The sequence below is a fragment of the Scylla paramamosain genome, chromosome 15, assembly GCF_035594125.1.
Source record: "Scylla paramamosain isolate STU-SP2022 chromosome 15, ASM3559412v1, whole genome shotgun sequence".
Lineage (NCBI taxonomy): Eukaryota > Metazoa > Arthropoda > Malacostraca > Decapoda > Portunidae > Scylla > Scylla paramamosain.
The window spans coordinates 22,688,322-22,708,511 of record NC_087165.1 but is presented as its reverse complement, the minus strand read 5'-3'; the positions used below and the strand labels follow the sequence as shown (position 1 = coordinate 22,708,511).

The following is a 20,190-nucleotide window of genomic DNA, read 5'->3' as shown; positions in this document are numbered from 1 at the left end:
ATCTCACTGGGAGCACCTTTATCCATACAAAGCGAAATTTCACGAAATAATGGGAAAAAAAGTGTAGTTAACCGTTAAATATAACTGAAATACCACTATGAATATTATTATCATTATTATTATTATTATTAGTAGTAGTAGTAGTAGTAGTAGTAGTAGTAGTAGTAGTAGTAGAAACACTCTTGGCAATGTATGGCTCCGTAACTTTCACGCATAACTAACAAACACAAAGAACACAATTCACCATATTAGCATTAAATAATCTTCTTAACTGTTCTAGGCGTCCTCAAGGCCTAATGAAACAGCCTGATGCAAATTTGCAGTATGATTCTGAAAGATGTAACTGACTGCAAAGGAGTAATAGAGTAGTTCAAACCTTTCAGTGTCTCTCGGCTTATTTCTACCCATCAAAATTGTCATTCATTTCTGATACGGAATCTTAGGTCCATATTCTGAAACACTTCTGCCCGCACCTTCACATATTTCAAAAGGCTTTAATTGAAGTTACACGGATTTTAAAGGAAATTTTTTTATGCTTTTAGTGACATTAACAAGATTTCTTCATCGTTAATAGGAGAAACACTTTTGAAAACGCGGCTGATCATTTATCTGGCCTTTGAAAGTAGTCATGATAATATGGGCCGCATTCAAAAACGCTTTCATTCTCTCACCACGACTATTTCCAAAGGCCACAAAGATGATTAGCACGGTTCTTAAGAGTATTTCTCCTGTTGAAAATGTAGAAATCTTGTTACTCTGTCACTACAAACATAAAAACATCCTTAAAAACCCGTGTAGCTTCAATTAGAGCCTTTTGAAAGTAGTGAAGTAGCAAAGTGTTTCAGAATACAGGCATTGGCGTCATTGCAAGTCAGAGATAAGACATCCCAGAGCCTCATCAGCCTCGCGTGTCACTTACATAAGAGCAGCATTTTCTAACCGCACTATTTAGGGCAGAAAAAAAAAAAAAAAAAAAAAACAGCCACAATTAGCGCAACCTTGACCACAGTGGCGGTGACAGGACGAACGCCACCACCACCACCACCACAACCACCATCACTACCACTCCCTCTAATCCCTTTCGTTTCGGTACCTCATCCTGACTTCTGATGGGGTATTGTAGAGGTTAGAGGGATTGTCAAGGGTGTTATTATGGTTCTTGTGAGAGTTTAACATAGATAAAACATCCATGAAGAATCCGGATGATCATCTCTGTAGCCTTTGTAAATAAGCCTAATAATCCTAGAGGGTTAAAAAATATATGCCATATTATCTCCTTTCACCGTTCTTCCTCCCTCCACTCCTGGTGTTTTCATGGCCCTAGTGATTGGCAAGAATTCCGCATCTAGAAAACAAAAAACATCCATACGAACTAGGCTAGGCCATAAAATATCCTTCTTCCATTCGCGGTAATTTCATGGTTCTAGTGATAGCTTGACAAGAATCTGGCATCTAAAAAACAAAAAAACACCCATCCGGCCAATCGTCTGTGTGGCCTTTGGAACCCGGCTATTTATCTCTGTGGCCTTTGAAACCCGGCTAATCATATTTGTATAGCCTTTGAAAATAGCCCTCATAAGATTGTAAAGTCTTTAAAAATACACCCCACAGTACGCATCTCCTTCCTCCTTCCTTCCTTCCTCCACGCTCCTCCCACACGCCGCAGACCGCACGCAGACATGAGAAAGTCAAGGGAAAAAAGACTCGTGAATCCTGAGGGCGGACAGGAGTACTTTACGCCTCAGGGAAGCTGTGCATGGCGGCGACGAGGTGACGTGGCAGGGAGTAGACGGTGTTTTTTTTTTTTTCCATTTATTTTCTCTCTCTCTCTCTCTCTCTCTCTCTCTCTCTCTCTCTCTCTCTCTCTCTCTCTCTCTCTCTCTCTCTCTCTCTCTCTCTCTCTCTCAACCGTTGTAAAATCAATATATTAATTAACTTCCAGGTCGGTAAGGTTGTGAATAACAGTAATAGTAATTAGTACGTAGCGACAGTAAGACAATGCTATAGGAAGGAAGTGAAGGGACGAGAGAGAGAGAGAGAGAGAGAGAGAGAGAGAGAGAGAGAGAGAGAGAGAGAGAGAGAGAGAGAGAGAGAGAGAGAGAGAGAGACGATGATTTTTTTGACAAGGAAAGAAGGAAGGAAGGGAGAGAAAAGTGAGGAAAGGGAGAAAGAGAAAGGGGGCTTTTGATTAATGTGAAAGGGGAAGATGAAGAGAATGGAAAGGAGAAAGGGTTACATACATAAATCAATGCACCGTGATTTGAATATTACCAACAACTTCCACAGTTTGTTTGTTTTCATCGTGTCTTGTAGTTGTAGCTGTCAGCAGTGTGGGTAGTGGTGGTGGTGATCGTAGGAGTAGTAGCAGCAGCAGCAGTAATAGTAGTAGTAGTAGTAGTAGTAGTAGTAGTAGTAGTAGTAGTAGTGATGATAGCGGTAATGTTGTTGTTGTTGTTGTTGTTGTTGTTGTTGTTGTTGCTACTGCTGTTGCTGCTGCTGCTACTGTTGGTGTTGCTGCTGCTGCTGCTGCTGTTACTGCTGCTGGTACTGTTGTTATTATTATTGTTATTGGTGATGATAGAATTGTAGTAGTAGTAGTAGTAGTAGTAGTAGTAGTAGTGGTAATAACAGTAGTAACAGTAGTGTTGGTGGTGGCTTCATCCTTAAGCATGTCTAACAGTGAGAGGGCAGGGCAGGGAGGGGAGGGGAAAGGGGCTCGGCTCTTTCCGCCTCACGAGGACATACTCGTACTCTACAATCTACATAGTCTCCGCCTCGTCGTGGCCTGCGGGGGGACTCAGCCGTCATTACCTCGGCATTTTATTACGTTTTCTCTTGACCGGCCGCCTGCCACCTCCGCCTCCGCCTCAATGAAACCGCAACAGGAAGAGGAAAGAAGAGGCGGACCAGGTGAGGAAAGAAACAGAAAGAAACGAAATGAGAAAAACAGGAGGAGGAAAGTATGAAAAAAATACGAGATTGAGGAAGAATACTAGAAAAAAAAGATGGGATAAATGAGGAAGGAAACGGCGAAATGAGAGAAAAGGTAAGAAAACTAGAAAAGGAAGAGGAGGGGAAAGAGAAGGACGAGGAAAAAAGAAGAAGAAGGAAAAGAAGAAAAATGCCGGGCCCAGCTAACGGATTGCCCGAAACTAACTATTGGTAACTCCTCGTCTTCCTCCTCCTCCTCCTCCTCCTCCTCCTCCACGTTTCTTTTCATCACGAACTCACGACCCCTTTAGAAAGCCTCCACCCAACCTTTGCCAAGTTCCAGTGTTCCTTCGCTGGTTTGACGTGCTCCACCCAACGAACGCCCTCACCAAAAATGCGCTTTCCGGGGTCACCCACAGACAGGAATGCAAAGAAACACGCGCCTTCAGACCTGACGGCGCATTAGCTCCTCCCTGCTTCCGGCGTGCCTTAAGGGGACAATAAGAACCTACTAAAACCATGAAATCACTTGTTGGTTTCTTCCACGTAAGTTCTACAAAGACAGAGAGAAAATTGGATGACATGATTATAAAGCTGATTCTGGCTGCAGCAGTGATGTTAACTCCTTGCTCCCAGCGTGTCTCAAGGGGGACACTAGTAGGCTACTAAGGCCAGGTTCTCTTCTTCTAAGTTCTACGCTGAAAATTGAACAAAATGGCTAATGTAAAGTTGATGATTTGTAAAGGAAAAGGATAAGAAAGAAAGAGAGAGAGAGAGGGTGGAGGTGTGGGTGAATTACGAGGGAAACTAGGAAAAGATGAGACAGAAGAATCGAAAGTTCAAATAATAGGAAAGCAAAGAGGAAGGAGGAGGAAGAGGAGTTGTAAAAAACGTGAGTTCGGCTCAGAGCAGCTTCAAAAGGAGCACAGGAACCAATCAAAGCCATGCACGACGTTACTTGCCGTTGGGGTCTCTACGAAGGAACACACACGCATGAATTTAATAGTTGGTACGTACGGAGACATAAATGACACAAACGAAAACACTAGAAGAGCAAAACATATTAGTACCTTAGAGGGACGTCTGTCTCTCTCTCTCTCTCTCTCTCTCTCTCTCTCTCTCTCTCTCTCTCTCTCTCTCTCTCTCTCTCTCTCTCTCTACTAGCTTCATTTTCTCGCTCATAATGATGATAGTAAATAATAATAATGATAATACTAATTATACATTATGAATAATAATATGAAGACCAACAACAACAACATCAACAACAACAACAACAACAACAACAACAATAACAACAACAACGATAACAAAAACGAAACGAGTGACACTGATAAGATTGGGACATTTGAAGGTCACGTGACGGAAAGGGAAGTGGGGAGGAAGATCAAGGAGAGGAGAGAGAGAAGATAATAAACAAGAGCAAAATAATAGATACATAAATGTAAGCAAATAAACTATAATAAGAAGGAGGAGGAGGAGAAGAAGAGGAAAAATGTACTACTCTCATTTTCGTTATCTTTCACCCTCTTCCTCCTTCTCCTCCTCCTCCTCCTCCTCCTCCTCCTCCTCCTCCTCCTCCTCCTCCTCCTCCTCCTTCCTCCTCGTCCTCTTTCCCTATCAGCTAAAGAGAGGGAAAGTCGAGGCCAGGTCGCGGAAGGGGAAGCAGACAACAATAAGAAACGAAAAAAAAGAAAAAAATGGATGATGAGGAAGAGAGAACATTACTGGAAAGAAGAAAAAGGAAAGAAGGAAAAGAAAAAAGAGAAGACAAATTAGACAAAGAATGATGAAGGAGGAGGAGAAAGAATAAGAAAAGGGAAGGAAGAGGAAGAGGAATAGGAAGAGAAGGAATAGGAGGAGTAGGAGGAGGAAGAGGAGGAGGAGAAGGAAGAAAAATGTAAAAAAAAAAAAAAAAAAAGAAAATGAACTAGGTAATGAGGAGGAAGAAGAGAAAAGGGAAAAGAACGATCAAGAAGAGAGAAAATGGAGAAAACCAAGCAAGAAAAAGCTAAGAGAAGAGTGAAGAAACAGAAAAGAAAGGATGAGAACAAAAAAAGATAAAAAAATACGAAATTACAAGGAAGAAGTCATCAGAACATGAAAAACTGATAAATTACAAGAGAGGCAGAGGAGGAGGAGGAGGAGGAGGTATAAAAAAAACGTGTAGTGGCCTTCCTTGTAGACCCCTTCCCTCCCCAAACCCTGTTATAAACCCCACGCTTTTAATCTCTACTTTCACCCATACGCCGGGGACATGGGAGCAGAGAGAGAGAGAGAGAGAGAGAGAGAGAGAGAGAGAGAGAGAGAGAGAGAGAGAGAGAGAGAGAGAGAGAGAGAGACTACAAATCATACTGCAATAAAAAAAAAAAGAGATTAAATGTAGTGATAAGAAAAATGATAGTAAGCTAAACTAAAGCTAACTGAAAACTCCACCAACTCGCAGAAACAAAAGAACATAACAAAGCGCAATGTAGAAAAGGAAGGAAAAGGAAGGAAGAGATCATTAAATTCAGAGAGAGAGAGAGAGAGAGAGAGAGAGAGAGAGAGAGAGAGAGAGAGAGAGAGAGAGAGAGAGATGAAACCACTCACCATACTGACGTCACCAGGAGAAAGTGGTTATTTTAACAAGCGTCAGATAAAAATAGATAGTCTTTTTATTTTTTTTTACATGCGAAGGTGACTTGACAAGGACACGCTAACTGAGGTAAAAATAAATAAATAGATAAACAAATAAATCAATGAAATAAATGAATAAATAAGAGGGTCTACAGTAGTCAACAGCCGAACCCTAAAAAAAAAGAAAGAGAGAGAAGATACGTAGTTAAAAAAGTTCAAAATCTTAATTTAAGGTCAGTTTAGCTTCGGTATAGTCTTGATACGTGTTGGTTGTTAGAATGTCGGAACTTTTTTTGCTGTCATTTCGCACTCTTAAGTAGCCCAGGTCCCATAATCCTCTCTCTCTCTCTCTCTCTCTCTCTCTCTCTCTCTCTCTCTCTCTCTCTCTCTCTCTCTCTCTCTCTCTCTCTCTCTCTCTCTCTCTCTCTCTCTCTTTGCAGGGATGAGCTGAGGGAAAGAAAGAGTTGATGAGTTGATGAGAGATAAGTTAGGTAGCAGAGAAGAGAAAAGGGCAGTATTGATAAAAGCCAAAGAGTGTTAATGAGAGATAGCAGAGCAGATAAAAGGACAGTATTGATGAGAGCTAAAGAGTGTTAATGAGAGGAAGCAGAGAAGAGGAAGGGCAGCACTGGTGAGAGGGTCAGTAGGTGCCAGGCAGTAGAGGAGAGGAGAGTGCAGTGTTGCCTTCGTGGATCATGAAGGTGGAATTATAATGAAGGTTAGGCTGTGCTATTAGAGGGAGAAAGTGGATATTTTTAGACGCCTCGCGGTGGAATTCCTGAAGTGACGCTACGGGGGAGGAAAATACAAACCATAAGTGAATGAATTATTGCCCCCAGGACATGTGAGAGACGTAGTAAAGTCATAAGTAAGCTATCATAACAGAAACTACTGCCAGCAATGTAATAAAAAAAACACCACAGGAAGGTATTATAAGAGAAATCAAAGTCAGACATGCAAGAAATGGGAGAAAAAATATTATTAACCTCTCATAAAAAGTAATGGTAATAAAATACAAGACAGGTATCTGCGAGAAACTGAGAAGAATTGTAAATAAGCTATCGTAGAAGAAATTACAGCCAGAAATAAAAGGAATAATAAGTAAAGAAAAGAAACAGCCATTAGATCAATTACAGCTAAATATGTACTGTACGTAGCTCAGACACGGAAAATAAACACACAAATTGCAAACTGTCATAGGAGAAATGACATCCACTTGCATAAGTAACAGGGGAAAAGAATTACGAATGATATATTAGTGAAAATTTACGGAAATTATAAAAAAAAAAAATTGAGAATATTAACAACAACAACAACAACAATAAACAGCGTCATCATCATCATCATCATAGTCATCATCATCATCATCAACAGCATCACAACTACCTTTTTAAAAACTCGAGAGAGAAAAAAAGTCACCAAGGAAAACAAAAGCAACTCGACAAACGCAACTGCAGGAATGAGAATAAGGAAGACGAGGGAAACCAAACACCAGGAAGCAGACAGCGGCAGCAACAGCAGCGGCAGCGGGTATTTGCATGGATAGAGGCCAAGTGGAGAGTTTTGACACTTGAACAGATGTTAAGCATATTTGCATTCGCACTTATTCAGTGAACTTTATAATGACATTGGCAGAATTAAGGTCCATTGAAGATTATGATGATGGTGATGGTGATGGTGATGGTGATGATGGTGATAGTAGTAGTAGCACCAACAGTAGTAGTAGTAGTAGTAGTAGCAAAGATAATAATAACAATAATGATAATAATAATAATAATAATAATAATGATAATAATAATAATGATAATAATAATAATAATAATAATAATAACAATAATAGCAGGTGGTTCGTAATTACTTAACGAGAGAAAAACGAATGAACAAATAAGAAAAAAAAAAAAGAAAGAAAGAATTAAACGTTTAATCAACTATGTATATATGTGGACACACACACACACACACACACACACACACACACCTGTACGTACACTAACCCACGCACCCTGTACCCTCTCCCTCTCTCCCTCTCTCTCCCTCTCTCCCTCCTCTCCCTCTCTCTCTCCCTCTCCCTCTCCCTCTCGGACTCATAATACAAAAACTCCCTCACCTTCAAGACACCTGAGCAGGTATTTTAGTATAGTTGCTACCTCTCTCTCTCTCTCTCTCTCTCTCTCTCTCTCTCTCTCTCTCTCTCTCTCTCTCTCTCTCTCTCTCTCTCTCTCTCTCTCTCTCTCTTTGTCCTCGCCCCTCCCTCTATCCTTTGAAGGTCGCACGATGAGATTCCTGTACACGATTCCTGATGTGGTCGTTCATTTAGGGGTCATCTGTTGAGGGTTGCCTATTTCGGGGTCGTTTTTTTTGGTTGTCGTACTTTAGAGGGTCGCATTTTGGGAGTAGTCCGTTTTAAAGGGCCTTTTCTGGGGGAAGCGGGGTTGTTTGTCTTTCAGGAGGTCGTCTTTCATGGATGGTCGTATTTGGAGCTGTTTTTTTTTTTTTTTTTTCTTAAGTGGGACGTTATATTTCATCTTTCATCATCGTCATCATTTCATCATTTCATCTTTCATTATCTTCTTTCAAAGGCTGTGTTTTGTAGTGGGTCGACCCTCGGTATTCGTCCTTTTTGAATGTGGGGGGAACATTCGTTTGGAAGAATGTTTTTTTTTAAAGGAGGATCGTCTTTTCAGGAGTCATCAGGTTGAAGTTAGTTTTGTGGCGAAAAGAATGACTATACTTTTCCTTTTTCTCTCTCTCTTTTTTTTTTTTTTTAAGGAGTTCTTTTCGACACTATCTTTACAATCTCCCTAGTGTAGTTTCGTATCTTAAAGCACCAAGGAACTTCTCGAAAGGTTAAACCGTGAGAGGGAGACACCGAGGACCGAACACTCTGACATGACACTCAAGACACACGGGGCCTGACCATTCAGACCATGAAGTTCACCATAGTCCAGATGGCGTTTGATTGACCTTGACTGTCTCACCATCAGAGAGAGAGAGAGGCCCGTATTTAAAAACGCTTTAATATCTGTTTTCTAAAGTTACAGAGATGATTACCCAGGTTCTCAAGATTGTTTCTCCTGTTGGTAATGTAGAAATTGTGCTATTTTGTGACTAGAATCGTAAAAGCTATCCTTAAAAACCCGTGTGAGAACGTTTTGAAAGTAGTGGAATTGCAGTGCAGACGTGTTACAGAAAATGGTCCAGAAAGAGAGAAAGAGAGACAGAGAGGGGGCAGGGGGAGGGTTCTAGCTCACACCAGCGTCTACCTACACGTCAACGAAGCCCATGCAAGATAAAAGGTGACATTTTTATATCCTAGACATCCTTTGACCACTTCTCTGGACACGAGTATCTAATATCTAATTATAATACTCAGTCAGGATAAAACCAATCCATTCTCTCTCTCTCTCTCTCTCTCTCTCTCTCTCTCTCTCTCTCTCTCTCCTCTCTCTCTCTCTCTCCTCTCTCCTCACTCCCTCTCTCTCTCTCTCTCTCTCTCTCTCTCTCTCTCTGTGTGTGTGTGTGTGTGTGTGTGTGTGTGTGTGTGTGTGTGTGTGAAGACAGTAAGAGAACCAGGGACACATATGCGAGTGAGAGCACATCAGGAGGAGGGCGGAGGACTGGTGGAGGAAGAGGGCGAGGAGGAGGAGGAGTACGAGATATGGACAGACGTATCCTCTCAAAGGGTGGCTATGAATGAAAACTAGCCATTTTCATTCACTCCTCCTCCTCCTCCTCCTCCTCCTCCTCCTCCTCCTCCTTCGTGGGACTTCCATTCTCAGATTACCTCAGGGACCTAAGCTATCTTGACACTTTTTATGGAATTCTCGTGTGACCTCGAAATTTTAGTAGAGCGACATTTACCAACGCCACTTTTTCTTTCTTTTGCATCTCATTAACTGTATAAAAACACCGCCACCACCACCACCACCACCACCACCACCACCACCACCACTACTACCACTACAATTCCAATACAGATTTTCAAGATTCTAGGCCGCCAAAACAATGAATGGACGGTCAAGTATATACGGAGAATACGGACTGAAGCCTCGTTTTCCTCCGCCGCTTTCTTCTCTAGCAAGGACTATTTGTCGAAGGTCACAGAGAATCTTTGTTATATCACCAGGATCATGAACGCATCCTTGAGAGCTTCAGTAACCTCCATTAGAGCCCGTTTGAAAGTAACCAAGATAAGAGGCGTTGATAAGTTTGAAAATAGAGCCTGAAGCTAAACCATTTCTGCCGACACATATTCTATGGCTTCTGTTGCTGGAGTGGTTTATGTTAATTTTCCAACCGGCAACCTTACCCTTTAACCCACCAAGGTATAACTAAGGCCGTCCCTATGTTATTTTACTGAGAGACGGCCTTGGTCTAACCCGCCGGCCACTTCACCCTCCACTCCCGGTGCTATTAACAGGATTCCCAAGCCTCTCGACCTCACAAATCACACCACGCTGACATACTTGTTATAACAGAGATTGCAGGAGTAGTGAAAAAAAAAGACGGTTTATTGAATTATGACACCTTTACTAATCGCTATACCATTGATGGGATGTATAGTATATAAAAAAAACGTTACATTGAATTATAACGGTCTTGTTGCAATAGATATTAGGAAAGGGAAGAGAAAACCAAGGGACAGTATTTTAAATGATTATGACAGTCTCGATATACATGAGATTAGAAAAGAGAAGGAGAAAGACGGAATATTGAGTTACGAGTCATGTTATGATACGGATTAGAAAGGAGGAGAGAGAGAGAGAGAGAGAGAGAGAGTGAGAGAGAGAGAGAGAGAGAGAGAGAGAGAGAGAGAGAGAGAGAAATCACACGATATATACGTAAGAAACTTGTATAAATCACCAAAAAGAAGCATAAAATAGTAGGAAGAAAAAATACATTACGAGGAAGATGAGCACAAGAGAGGAAGAAGTGTTAAGCAGAAGTAAATGGAGGAGTCAAATTTAGCGAAACCGAATGAAAAATCAGAAAGAAATAAAAAAAAAAAAAAAAACACGCAGTCAACCAAAATCTCGCCACTTAAGCTCGCGTTCTTCAAATTTTGCCTCGTGGTGTCGCCACCCTAACAAACAACGCCACGCCACACAGCCAAACACTCAAGACACTCCTGCATCTATGGAACGCCGAGGACAAAGGGACGGATTACTTTATTTTTTTTCCCTTCTTCTCTTGTATATGTTTACTGGTATCCGGGGAAAAGAGGAAATGGATGATGTGACGTCAGAGAGAGAGAGAGAGAGAGAGAGAGAGAGAGAGAGAGAGAGAAATTTAGGCAGAGATGGGATATCGCCCTATCATTATAATAATAAATAAATAGATAAACAGATAAGTAAATAAAAGAAAAATAAATAAAGAAAAGAAAAGTCAGGAGAAAGTCGCTGAGAAGTTAAGGTAAATTTTCAGAATAACACTCGTCTCACTCCGGCGGAAGATTTTTTTTTTTTTTCTTTTTTCTGGTCATGACTTCATTGATGCCTTAAGTAATTACCCTCGTCATGGGCTTTCCCTCTAACATATCTAACTGCCGCACACGCACTACCTTAATACATACAGCTGACTCTCTAATTACATATAATTGCAACAGTGATGACTTTTACAACAAGAAAATATAAATGTTTACTTACCAGGAAAATAATAGTTTTGTCGCAGTAGTCTGCCAGAGTAAGGCCCACATCTAGAAACACTCTGCTTTCTCACCACGACTGTTTTCAAAGGCCACAGAGATGATTACGGGTTGCCAAGGGTGCTTTTCCTGTGAATAATAAAAACTTGTGTTACTTCAGTTGGAGCCTTTTGAATATAATGGGAGGAGGTACAGGTTAGAAGTATTTCAGAACATGGTGCTCAGATACATAAACAAAAATAACTCCAATAACGCCAAAGTTAGCAAGTGTTCTCTTCCTCCACTTGACTCCTGCAGATGTTGCAAAGAAGAATGATGCAATACTTAAACAGCATAATACGTAAATTACAACACCGTAACTAAAACTTACAAGAAATGGTAAAGAATAACAAGAAACACCCATACAGTTGACGGCTTGCAAGCCAAGCGTCTCCCGGATCAGACTAGGTATAGTAAATGAATGGTGAAATTGAGCAGAATGGCGATACAAGATAGGCTAGGCTGATTGAAATTTCTTCTCAGCTCATCTTCCTTAGCATCCATTATTCAACTCCAGAACAAAGACTTCTGTTACCGCCGGAAGGAAGTGAAGGTTATTTCAGACCCGATGACACGAGTCATTTATTGAATCCGGTCAAAACCTGAAGACATATATGGATGCCATAATAAGCATCCTTCATCTCCTTACGTCAACATTCCGACTGTACACGAAATTCGGCTGTCTAGGCCTGGCCGTCTTGGCCCTCGCCCTCCTAACCTATAGGTCCTTCCCTTTCTCATCAACAGCCTCGCTCGCTCAACAACCACTTCTTGCACCCTCTCGGCGGTAACAACTTCCCTCAACCATCCCTTATTCCAAAGCCACTGGAATACACTCACTGATCTAATCTCAGACTTCTCCATATTCCTTTTTTCTCTCTCTGTCAACGTTACAGTACGTAAATTGGCAGACAAAACTAACTTCTCGGTCTCCCGCGTCAGGCCAGCGAGAGCCGCCCTTCCCTCAAGAGGGACAGGACGAGGCGGGAATTAATGGTAGTGAAACCGTGATTTTTAGAATAGACGAGTATATCCGGTATGCAGGCGTGCCAGAGAGAGAGAGAGAGAGAGAGAGAGAGAGAGAGAGAGAGAGAGAGAGAGAGGAAGAGCAATCTGTAATCCTAACGTATGCTGTTGACGGAAGATGGGAGGGCTCCTCTCCTCTCTCTCTCTCCTCTCTCTCTCTCTCTCTCTCTCTCTCTCTCTCTCTCTCTCTCTCTCTCTCTCTCTCTCTCTCTCAGTGACGTGGGGTGACACTCTTGAAAACCACAATAAATTATTCAACTCGAGCTTGTCACAAGTAGTCAAGGTAAGACAATAAAGTGCTTGAGAATACGGTCGCATGATATCATCAGTCAAACAAGATACAAGAACATATGTTGCCAATATATAAGCAAGTGTTCCTAGCTCCTCCTACTTCTGCGTCCTCCTCATCCATCTCCATCTACTAATATATTCCTCTTCCTACTCCTCTTCTTCCTACTACGTTCTCATCCTACATTCATATACTTCTTCCTTTACACCTCAACTCGCCCTGCTCTACGTTCACCTTCTCGCTCATCCAATCAATGAAATACTTGGTCAATAGCTAGTAAAAGCAGCAGACTAGTCACACCGTACACGTGAAAGGCTGAGAGAGACGAGACAGCAGCGGTGATCAGGTACTCAGAGCGCATGCGTGTCTCCCTGACCAGTGTGCAAGGCGGGGTAGAAAGCACCGGGCTGGATGGATGCACTTGACAGGTTGATCAGACAACGAAGCAAGGCCGAGAGATACCACTAGGATTGAGAGAGAGAGAGAGAGAGAGAGAGAGAGAGAGAGAGAGAGAGAGAGAGAGAAGGGTCTGGATGGTGTGAACTTGTCTTCCTATGGCTGGTTCTCAGTTGTGGGAAGGAGGGAAGTGAAGGAAGACAGGAAAAAAAAAAAAAACATGGAAAAATCTTAACTGCTTGAGGGAGAGGGAAGGAGGAGAGAATTAAGTGGTATAGCTAACGTGATCAACATGTGCTACGAGGGAAAGAGGTAAATAATAACTTTATATGTTTCTTTTTTTTTTCTTTCTATTCTACAACATTATACAGTATCCAAGTTTTTTAAATCTAAAGATGTATATGGAAGAGAGTAAGTGAAATGAAAATATTCTCTCTCTCTCTCTCTCTCTCTCTCTCTCTCTCTCTCTCTCTCTCTCTCTCTCTCTCTCTCTCTCTCTCTCTCTCTCTCTCTCTCTCTCTTAGGTGAGTGGCCTGTGGCTGTGGGAGTTAAAAGGAGGAGGGAGGAGGAGGAGGAGGAAGAGGAGGAGAAAAAATATGAGAGGGAGGAAATATAAGAGGGGGAGAAGGGAAGAGGAGGAGGAGGAGGAGGAAGAGGAAAAAAAATATGAGAGAGAGAAAATATAAGAGGAGAAGGAAGAGGAGAGGAGAAGGAGGAGGAGGTACAAGAATGATGTTGAAGAGGTAATGACAAAGGAAGAGAATGTTAGACAAAAAGGAAGAAGAAAGAATAATAAAGAAAAAAAACTTGGAATGATGCAAGCAGGAAGAAAGAAAACACACACACACACACACACACACACACACACACAAATACATACGTACATACCAATCTATTTACGTGTGCACCTTCCGGGAATGTACATAAAAAAGAATACACAAACGTTCACATTAAGACGGGTTAAGGAGGAAGTGAAAGTAACCGTTTGTGGTGTACTTACTTTAACGTACATGGCGGTGACCCAACCCTGTGTGTGTGTGTGTGTGTGTGGTGTGTGTGTGTGTGTGTGTGTGTGTGTGTGGTGTGGTGTGGAGATTCCTAAACGTGTGATGGGAGCAGACATTATTTTCACCTCTCTCTCTCTCTCTCTCTCTCTCTCTCTCTCTCTCTCTCTCTCTCTCTCTCTCTCCTCTCTCTCTCTCTCTCTCTCTCTCTCATTATATGCACACAAGAGTACGTGGCTGAAAGGAGGGAAGGAAGGAAGGGAGAAAGGCAGGGAGAGAGGAAAGGGGTGGAGGGAAGAAAGGAAAGGAGGGAGGCAGGGAGGGAGGAAGGGAAGGGAGGAGAAGGGAAAAGGAAGGAAGGGAAGGGAAAGGAAGGGAGAGACAGGGACGAGTACAGTAGAAAGTAAGGGTGAGTAATAGAAACAGGGGACGGGAAGAGAGAGAGAGAGAGGAGAGAGAGAGAGAGAGAGAGAGAGAGAGAGAGAGAGTGAGAGAGAGAGAGAGACCTCACTCAAGATTACTTTGTTCCATACCAGATAGCATTTCTTTAACTTGCTCCTTTTGCCTTGTAGGTCAAGAAAAAGGAATACAATTATATGCAAGTGTATGTATACAGAATGGGTGAAAAGTACTCGTCTCTCTCTTTTTAAAGTTAAACCATCTACCATCGACCCTTCCCTTCCGTTTTCTTTGCCTCCCTTCCCTTCACTGGCTGGCTTTGTACTAGTCAGTTACTCGTACAGGAAACAAAAACATAAATAATGAAAATATTCTCCTGTTCTCATTTTCTTGTGTTCCTTTATTTAATGATGCAAACTATTACTAAAATCATGAAAAAAAAAAAAAACACGAATTTGAAAGAATTTTGAAGAACTTCTACTAGAGCTTGTCAAACTCTCACTAAACAGAATCATAAAAACAACCTTATAAACCTTGATAGCCTCCACTAAAGCTGATCAGGCTATCACTTGAATCATTAGAAAAAAAAAAAAAAACATCCGTGCATATCCCAATAATATCCATTAGATTAAAGCCAGTAAAAGCGCTAAAATGTTTGAGGATAAGGACTTTAGCAATACAGCCCCAGCCACGCCTTGTACCAGGTGTTGGTATCAAGGTATGTAACACTGGTTCAAGGCTGGAGGAAGGAAGGACAAATCAACCTTGGCCCACCGCCACTGAGTACGTACAAAAGGGGGAAGAAAACGGAGGAAAAGAGAGAGAGAGAGAGAGAGAGAGAGAGAGAGAGAGAGAGAGAGAGAGAGAGAGAGAGAGAGAGAGAGAGAGAGAGAGGTCAGGGGGGTTCATAATTCTTAGATCATTTTCCGTGAACGCTATTGATTTGAATTTACGGTTCAAGAGAATTTTCCATATTTCTAGTGATAGTTTAATGACAGTACTGCAGTGTCCTAGTGATAATAATGGTGATGATGATGATGATGATGATGATGATGATGATGATGGTAACTGGAAGGACAAGAACTAGATAAAGACAAGAGCAAAAAACACGAAACGAGAACATAAACACCGGACAAAAAAAAACAAGAATATAAAAAGAGAAAATATGACCACCAGAACAGAAACGATTCTCTCTCTCTCTCTCTCTCTCTCTCTCTCTCTCTCTCTCTCTCTCTCTCTCTCTCTCTCTCTCAGCTTCACGGACGAGGTGGAGAGGAGTGGAGGAGGTGGAGGAGCAGCAGGAGGAGGAGGAGGAGGGGGGGGGTGATGGAAAGGGTCGTTGCTCGGAGGATGTCGTGGTGGTGGAGCAAGCTTGCCTGTCTCTGTCTGTCTAAGCAAGTCACAGTTGTCAGATTCTGGTAATGTTCCGCTGCGGTGCTTGATAGTAGTAGTAGTAGTAGTAGTAGTAGTAGTAGTAGTAGTAGTAGTAGTAGAAGTAGTAATAGTAGTAGTAGTAGTAGTAGTAGTAGTAGTAGTAGTAGTAGTAGTAGTAATAGTAATTATTATTGTTGTTATTGTAATAGTGGTAACATAAGAACATCAGGAAAAGTGAAAAAAGTAGTAGTAGTAGTAGTAGTAGTAGTAGTAGTAGTAATAGTAGTAGTAGTAGTAGTAGTAGTAGTAGTAGTAGTAGCACCACCACCAGCAGGAGCAGTAGAAGCATCATTCCATCTGCTCGTCACTATAAAAAAGTTTCCACCCATTCCCATTATAATCACCACCATCACCACCACCATCGCCATCACCTCTTTAATACCTACACTCCTTCTCTCTCCTTCCCTTCCTCTTTTATTACCTTCGTGCAGTTTCCCTCCTCCTCCTCCTCCTCCTCCTCCATCTCCATCTCTGGCCGTCGCATCTTCCTAGTCTCTCTCTCTCTCTCTCTCTCTCTCTTCTCTCTCTCTCTCTCTCTCTCTCTCTCTCTCTCTCTCTCACTCTCAGCGGTCAAGTTGGTTTTCAGACATGCTGAGTCACTTCTTTACAGTTTGCATGGCACCAAGAGAGAGAGAGAGAGAGAGAGAGAGAGAGAGAGAGAGAGAGAGAGAGAGAGAGAGAGAGAGAGAGAGAGAGAGAGAGACGTGCAGTTATGACGTCCTAATGATGTGAATTACGGGAAGACAGCAATGAATAACTTCACCCATGACGGTAATTAACTAGAAGAGGAGGAGGAGGAGGAGGAGGAGTAGGAAAGGGAGGAGGATTAGCAGGAGTGGAAAGGTAGATGACATGTGGATTATATGAGTACATGTATTTTATGGAGAAGCTGATCGAGTGAGGAAGGAACGCTTAAGGGAGGTGGGGGAAGAGAAGAAAAACGGGTTAGAGAAAGAGGGGAATAGGAGGGAGACGCACTGTGCGTGCGTGCGTGCGTGTGTTACTCTTTTACACCTCTCTACATACAATTTCGCCAACTAAACAAATAAAGGGGGGGGAAGTTGAAAACATCATGAAATTCACCTTTTGTCGGACATCAAAATTACTCCTGAAAAAAAAAAAAACGAAAAAACGAAACACTGCCATGAAAGAACTAACAAAACATGAAACACACACACACACACACACACACACATATATATTATTGGCTACAGTCATCGTCATCTCACCTTATTTTCTTTATATTACAGGTCGGCTCCCAATGTTGAAGGAAGATTCTCCTATCATGCAGGTGAGTAAAAGTGAGGAAGAGGGGGAAGAGGAGGAGGAAGAGGAACACAAAGGAAGAAGAATGAGCCGTCGTTATGGTTCTTGCGAGGCTTTTGTTAATTACGTGTTAGGGGAAGGAGAGGTGGTGAGGGGGGAAGAATGAGAGGATAGGATAGAATATAACATATGTCCACTTGTCCACTGTTTACATCAGCCAAAGCATAATATACTGTATGCAAGATAGACTTTAAAAAGAAATACGAAGGAATTGGTTCTTAAATAGACCAGTAGATGAATGGAACAGATTCAATAGATTGTTAGTGTTTTTAAAAAGTTAGCTAAATTTATGGATGATGATGAAAGGTGGTACGTATGGAAATTACACTGGTCCGTTTGATTTTTCCGTCTCCGTTCACTGTCCAACAACGACGTCCCAAAAACGGAGTACTCTGCACTAATCGGTGGAGTTGGCCGCCGTTTATCCAATCCATTTTTTGTCGATATTGCCGCACGGACGACAAGAGATCTCGACGAAAGATTTGTACTTCTTGCTTGCTTGCTGCTAGCAGCTGATCAAAAAAGGCCAGTGAGCGTGAGAAGAGGGTGGGAACACCGATAGAGGGGCCCCTTCGTTGTGTGCATAAGGTCTGTGGAAATGAGGAGTGACCCAGCCTCATTCCAATTCCCAGTTCTGTAAGGTCGTCACGCTAGGACTCTTGAAACACTTTATTTTCTTCTGCACCCTCACCGCGAATCCCCTTTTCGAGCTCACTATCGGTAAAGTTTGGCAACAAAAATACAATGCGGATAGTTGATTCCTTATCATTTTGTCTACAGCTTCCCTCGTGGCACTCACAGCTCTAGTCCTTAACTCAAGTAATTTAAAACGATGACTCGATGCACCCAATGCAGTGAAAAGAGTATCAATTTGAATAAGTGAATCGCGAATCTTCACTACTACTCATGGAGCGAACCGCCGAGAGATGGTAGCAGGCGGGAAACTGTTATGAAGATGAAATGTCGTGTTATAATGGATCTTGGTCACGTAAGAGTTGACTTTTCTTCTGCATCTTTATGCCGCGATAGACGAAAATTGCGTTGGAGGAAGGTCGACTGTACTATATTTCATACAGGGATTTCATATCCCGAGTACACATGATGGCTTCCTCCAGCTTCATTGTGTTCTTGTGTACATGCAGATCCCATACAGCCGTGACCAGTTAGGGTAGTACATCACTCAACCAAGGATTAAAGGATTCTCGTTTTTTTTTTTTCTTTTTTCTTTAGAGAGAGAGAGAGAGAGAGAGAGAGAGAGAGAGAGAGAGAGAGAGAGAGAGAGAGAGAGAGAGAGAGAGAGAGAGAGAGAGAACAAATAGTAAGTAGGTGAACATAAACATGATAACCTTGATGATTCAGTTTGAGGACGCATAGGAGGATGTAAAATGCTATAAAAAAAAATGTAGGAGGATGTAGGATGATCTGAGAGGTTGTGGGAACCTGTAGGAGAATGTAAGAGGTTGTGTGAAGGATATAAATAGCTGCAAGAAGCTGTAAGATGATGTAGGGTGCTGTAGGAAGATGTAGTAGGATGCAGGGTGCTCTGAGAAGTTGTACGAAGGATGTAGGAGGCTGTGGAAAGATTTGTGATACTGTAGGAATGTATGGGAAGGTGTTGAATGCTTTTTTGAGGGATATAGAATGTTGTGGGACTGCATGAGATATGCGAGATGTAGGGAGCAGCTATAAAACTATGTAGAAGGCTATATAAAGAGATGTGGAAAGCCTCAGGAGGATAATATGGAATGCTGTAGGACTAAGAATTTGAGATGTGGGAAGGAATGTGGGATGTTACAGAAAGCTATGCAGAAGATGTGTAGGATAAGAAATCTTGCTGGGCTTGCTTGAAATAGAGGTGGCTGACAGAGAAGATTGAGTGAAGCCTTTCCCCTGTTCAGGAATCATAGAAGCTAGTGATGATGAATTTCCCTCTCACTCAGGCTTTCCGGCCCAACATGCTTCAGCCTGACATGGAGAAAACAGAGTCACCGAGCACTGTGGAGGGACACACGACCACACCATTGATGCCTGAAACAAAACCAATGACTACCAGCCCCACTACATCCACCACCACTACTGTCCCAACCTCTGAGCCTAAGGTCCCCGTGACAACCTTGGAACCGATGGTTGACATGGAGGATGAGACGACACTGCAGCCTGAGACAATGGCAGAAGCTGAGGAAGACTCTGTTCCTCATGACCAAGGGAACACAGAGCCTGTCACTGAGAGTGAGATAATGCTAAGAGGCACCTTAGCATTCGCCAATGATGAAGAGGAGCCTGTTAGTGCTACAGAGATAATGCCGGTGAGTCTGCTTGGCTTCCTAATACTATCTTCAGTCCCTAGTTAATGCTAAGTAAGCAAAGTAATAGTAACAGTTCCACAGCAAACCACATTGATCAGCATCCATATCCACTACCACATATACAATACAAGTGGATTCACATGCTTCATAAATCTCTTTATACCTAATTGATATATGAACTACAGAATAATAATAGTTCCATGATAAACTGTAACTCTGCCACATGCACACAATATCAGTGTATCTGTGTATCTTCATTATTCTCTTTTCATTGCCTAATTAATACCATGCCTGGAGCAGTATTAATGAAAATATATCATTGAAAGTTTTCTCTCATTTGGGTCACATGACCTTGTTGCTGCAGCACCATAACTAAAAAAAAAAAAATCAAGGTCTCACTTCTCCCTCACAGATGATGGAGGGTGAGGAGACTGCCACTGAGACCTTCCATGATGAGAATGAGATGATGCACAACACAGAAATTCAAGATGACATGACCATGACAGAGCCTGTGCCTGAGAATGAGGTAATGCAACTGCAGTGGCAGGACAGTCAAGGTTGATCAAAAATCACTGGAGCCTTGGCCTAACTGGGAAAGAGTCAGACTCATATTTCCATGAGTGTCCTGACAGAGGCTCCAGTGAAAGATTCTCATGGAAAATTCAAATCAGCTTTCTCAGTGTTTCCAAGATGCTCTAAAGATGGGTGTGACACAATTCTTATTCTTGAGTCATTGAACAGTCATCTCTGTGTTTAGCTCCATGATCTCAAAGTTGG

The 20,190-nt window shown here is 42.1% G+C and overlaps 1 protein-coding gene and 1 long non-coding RNA gene across 2 annotated transcripts in view; one reads left to right on the top strand and one right to left on the bottom strand.

Annotated features, from left to right (window-relative positions):
• LOC135107692 (uncharacterized) overlaps positions 1–11,370 on the bottom strand; it is a 27,466-nt gene extending 16,096 nt beyond the window's left edge. Inside the window, exon 1 of the long non-coding RNA XR_010271893.1 lies at positions 11,196–11,370. This is a non-coding gene — a long non-coding RNA (uncharacterized LOC135107692). The remainder of the gene's footprint in view (positions 1–11,195) is intronic.
• LOC135107691 (transcription initiation factor TFIID subunit 12-like) overlaps positions 1–20,190 on the top strand; it is a 35,568-nt gene that overhangs the window by 11,965 nt on the left and 3,413 nt on the right. The window contains exons 3-5 of the mRNA XM_064017853.1: positions 17,032–17,072; positions 19,048–19,413; positions 19,826–19,939. Coding sequence (XP_063873923.1) covers positions 17,032–17,072; positions 19,048–19,413; positions 19,826–19,939 — 521 coding nt within the window. The remainder of the gene's footprint in view (positions 1–17,031; positions 17,073–19,047; positions 19,414–19,825; positions 19,940–20,190) is intronic.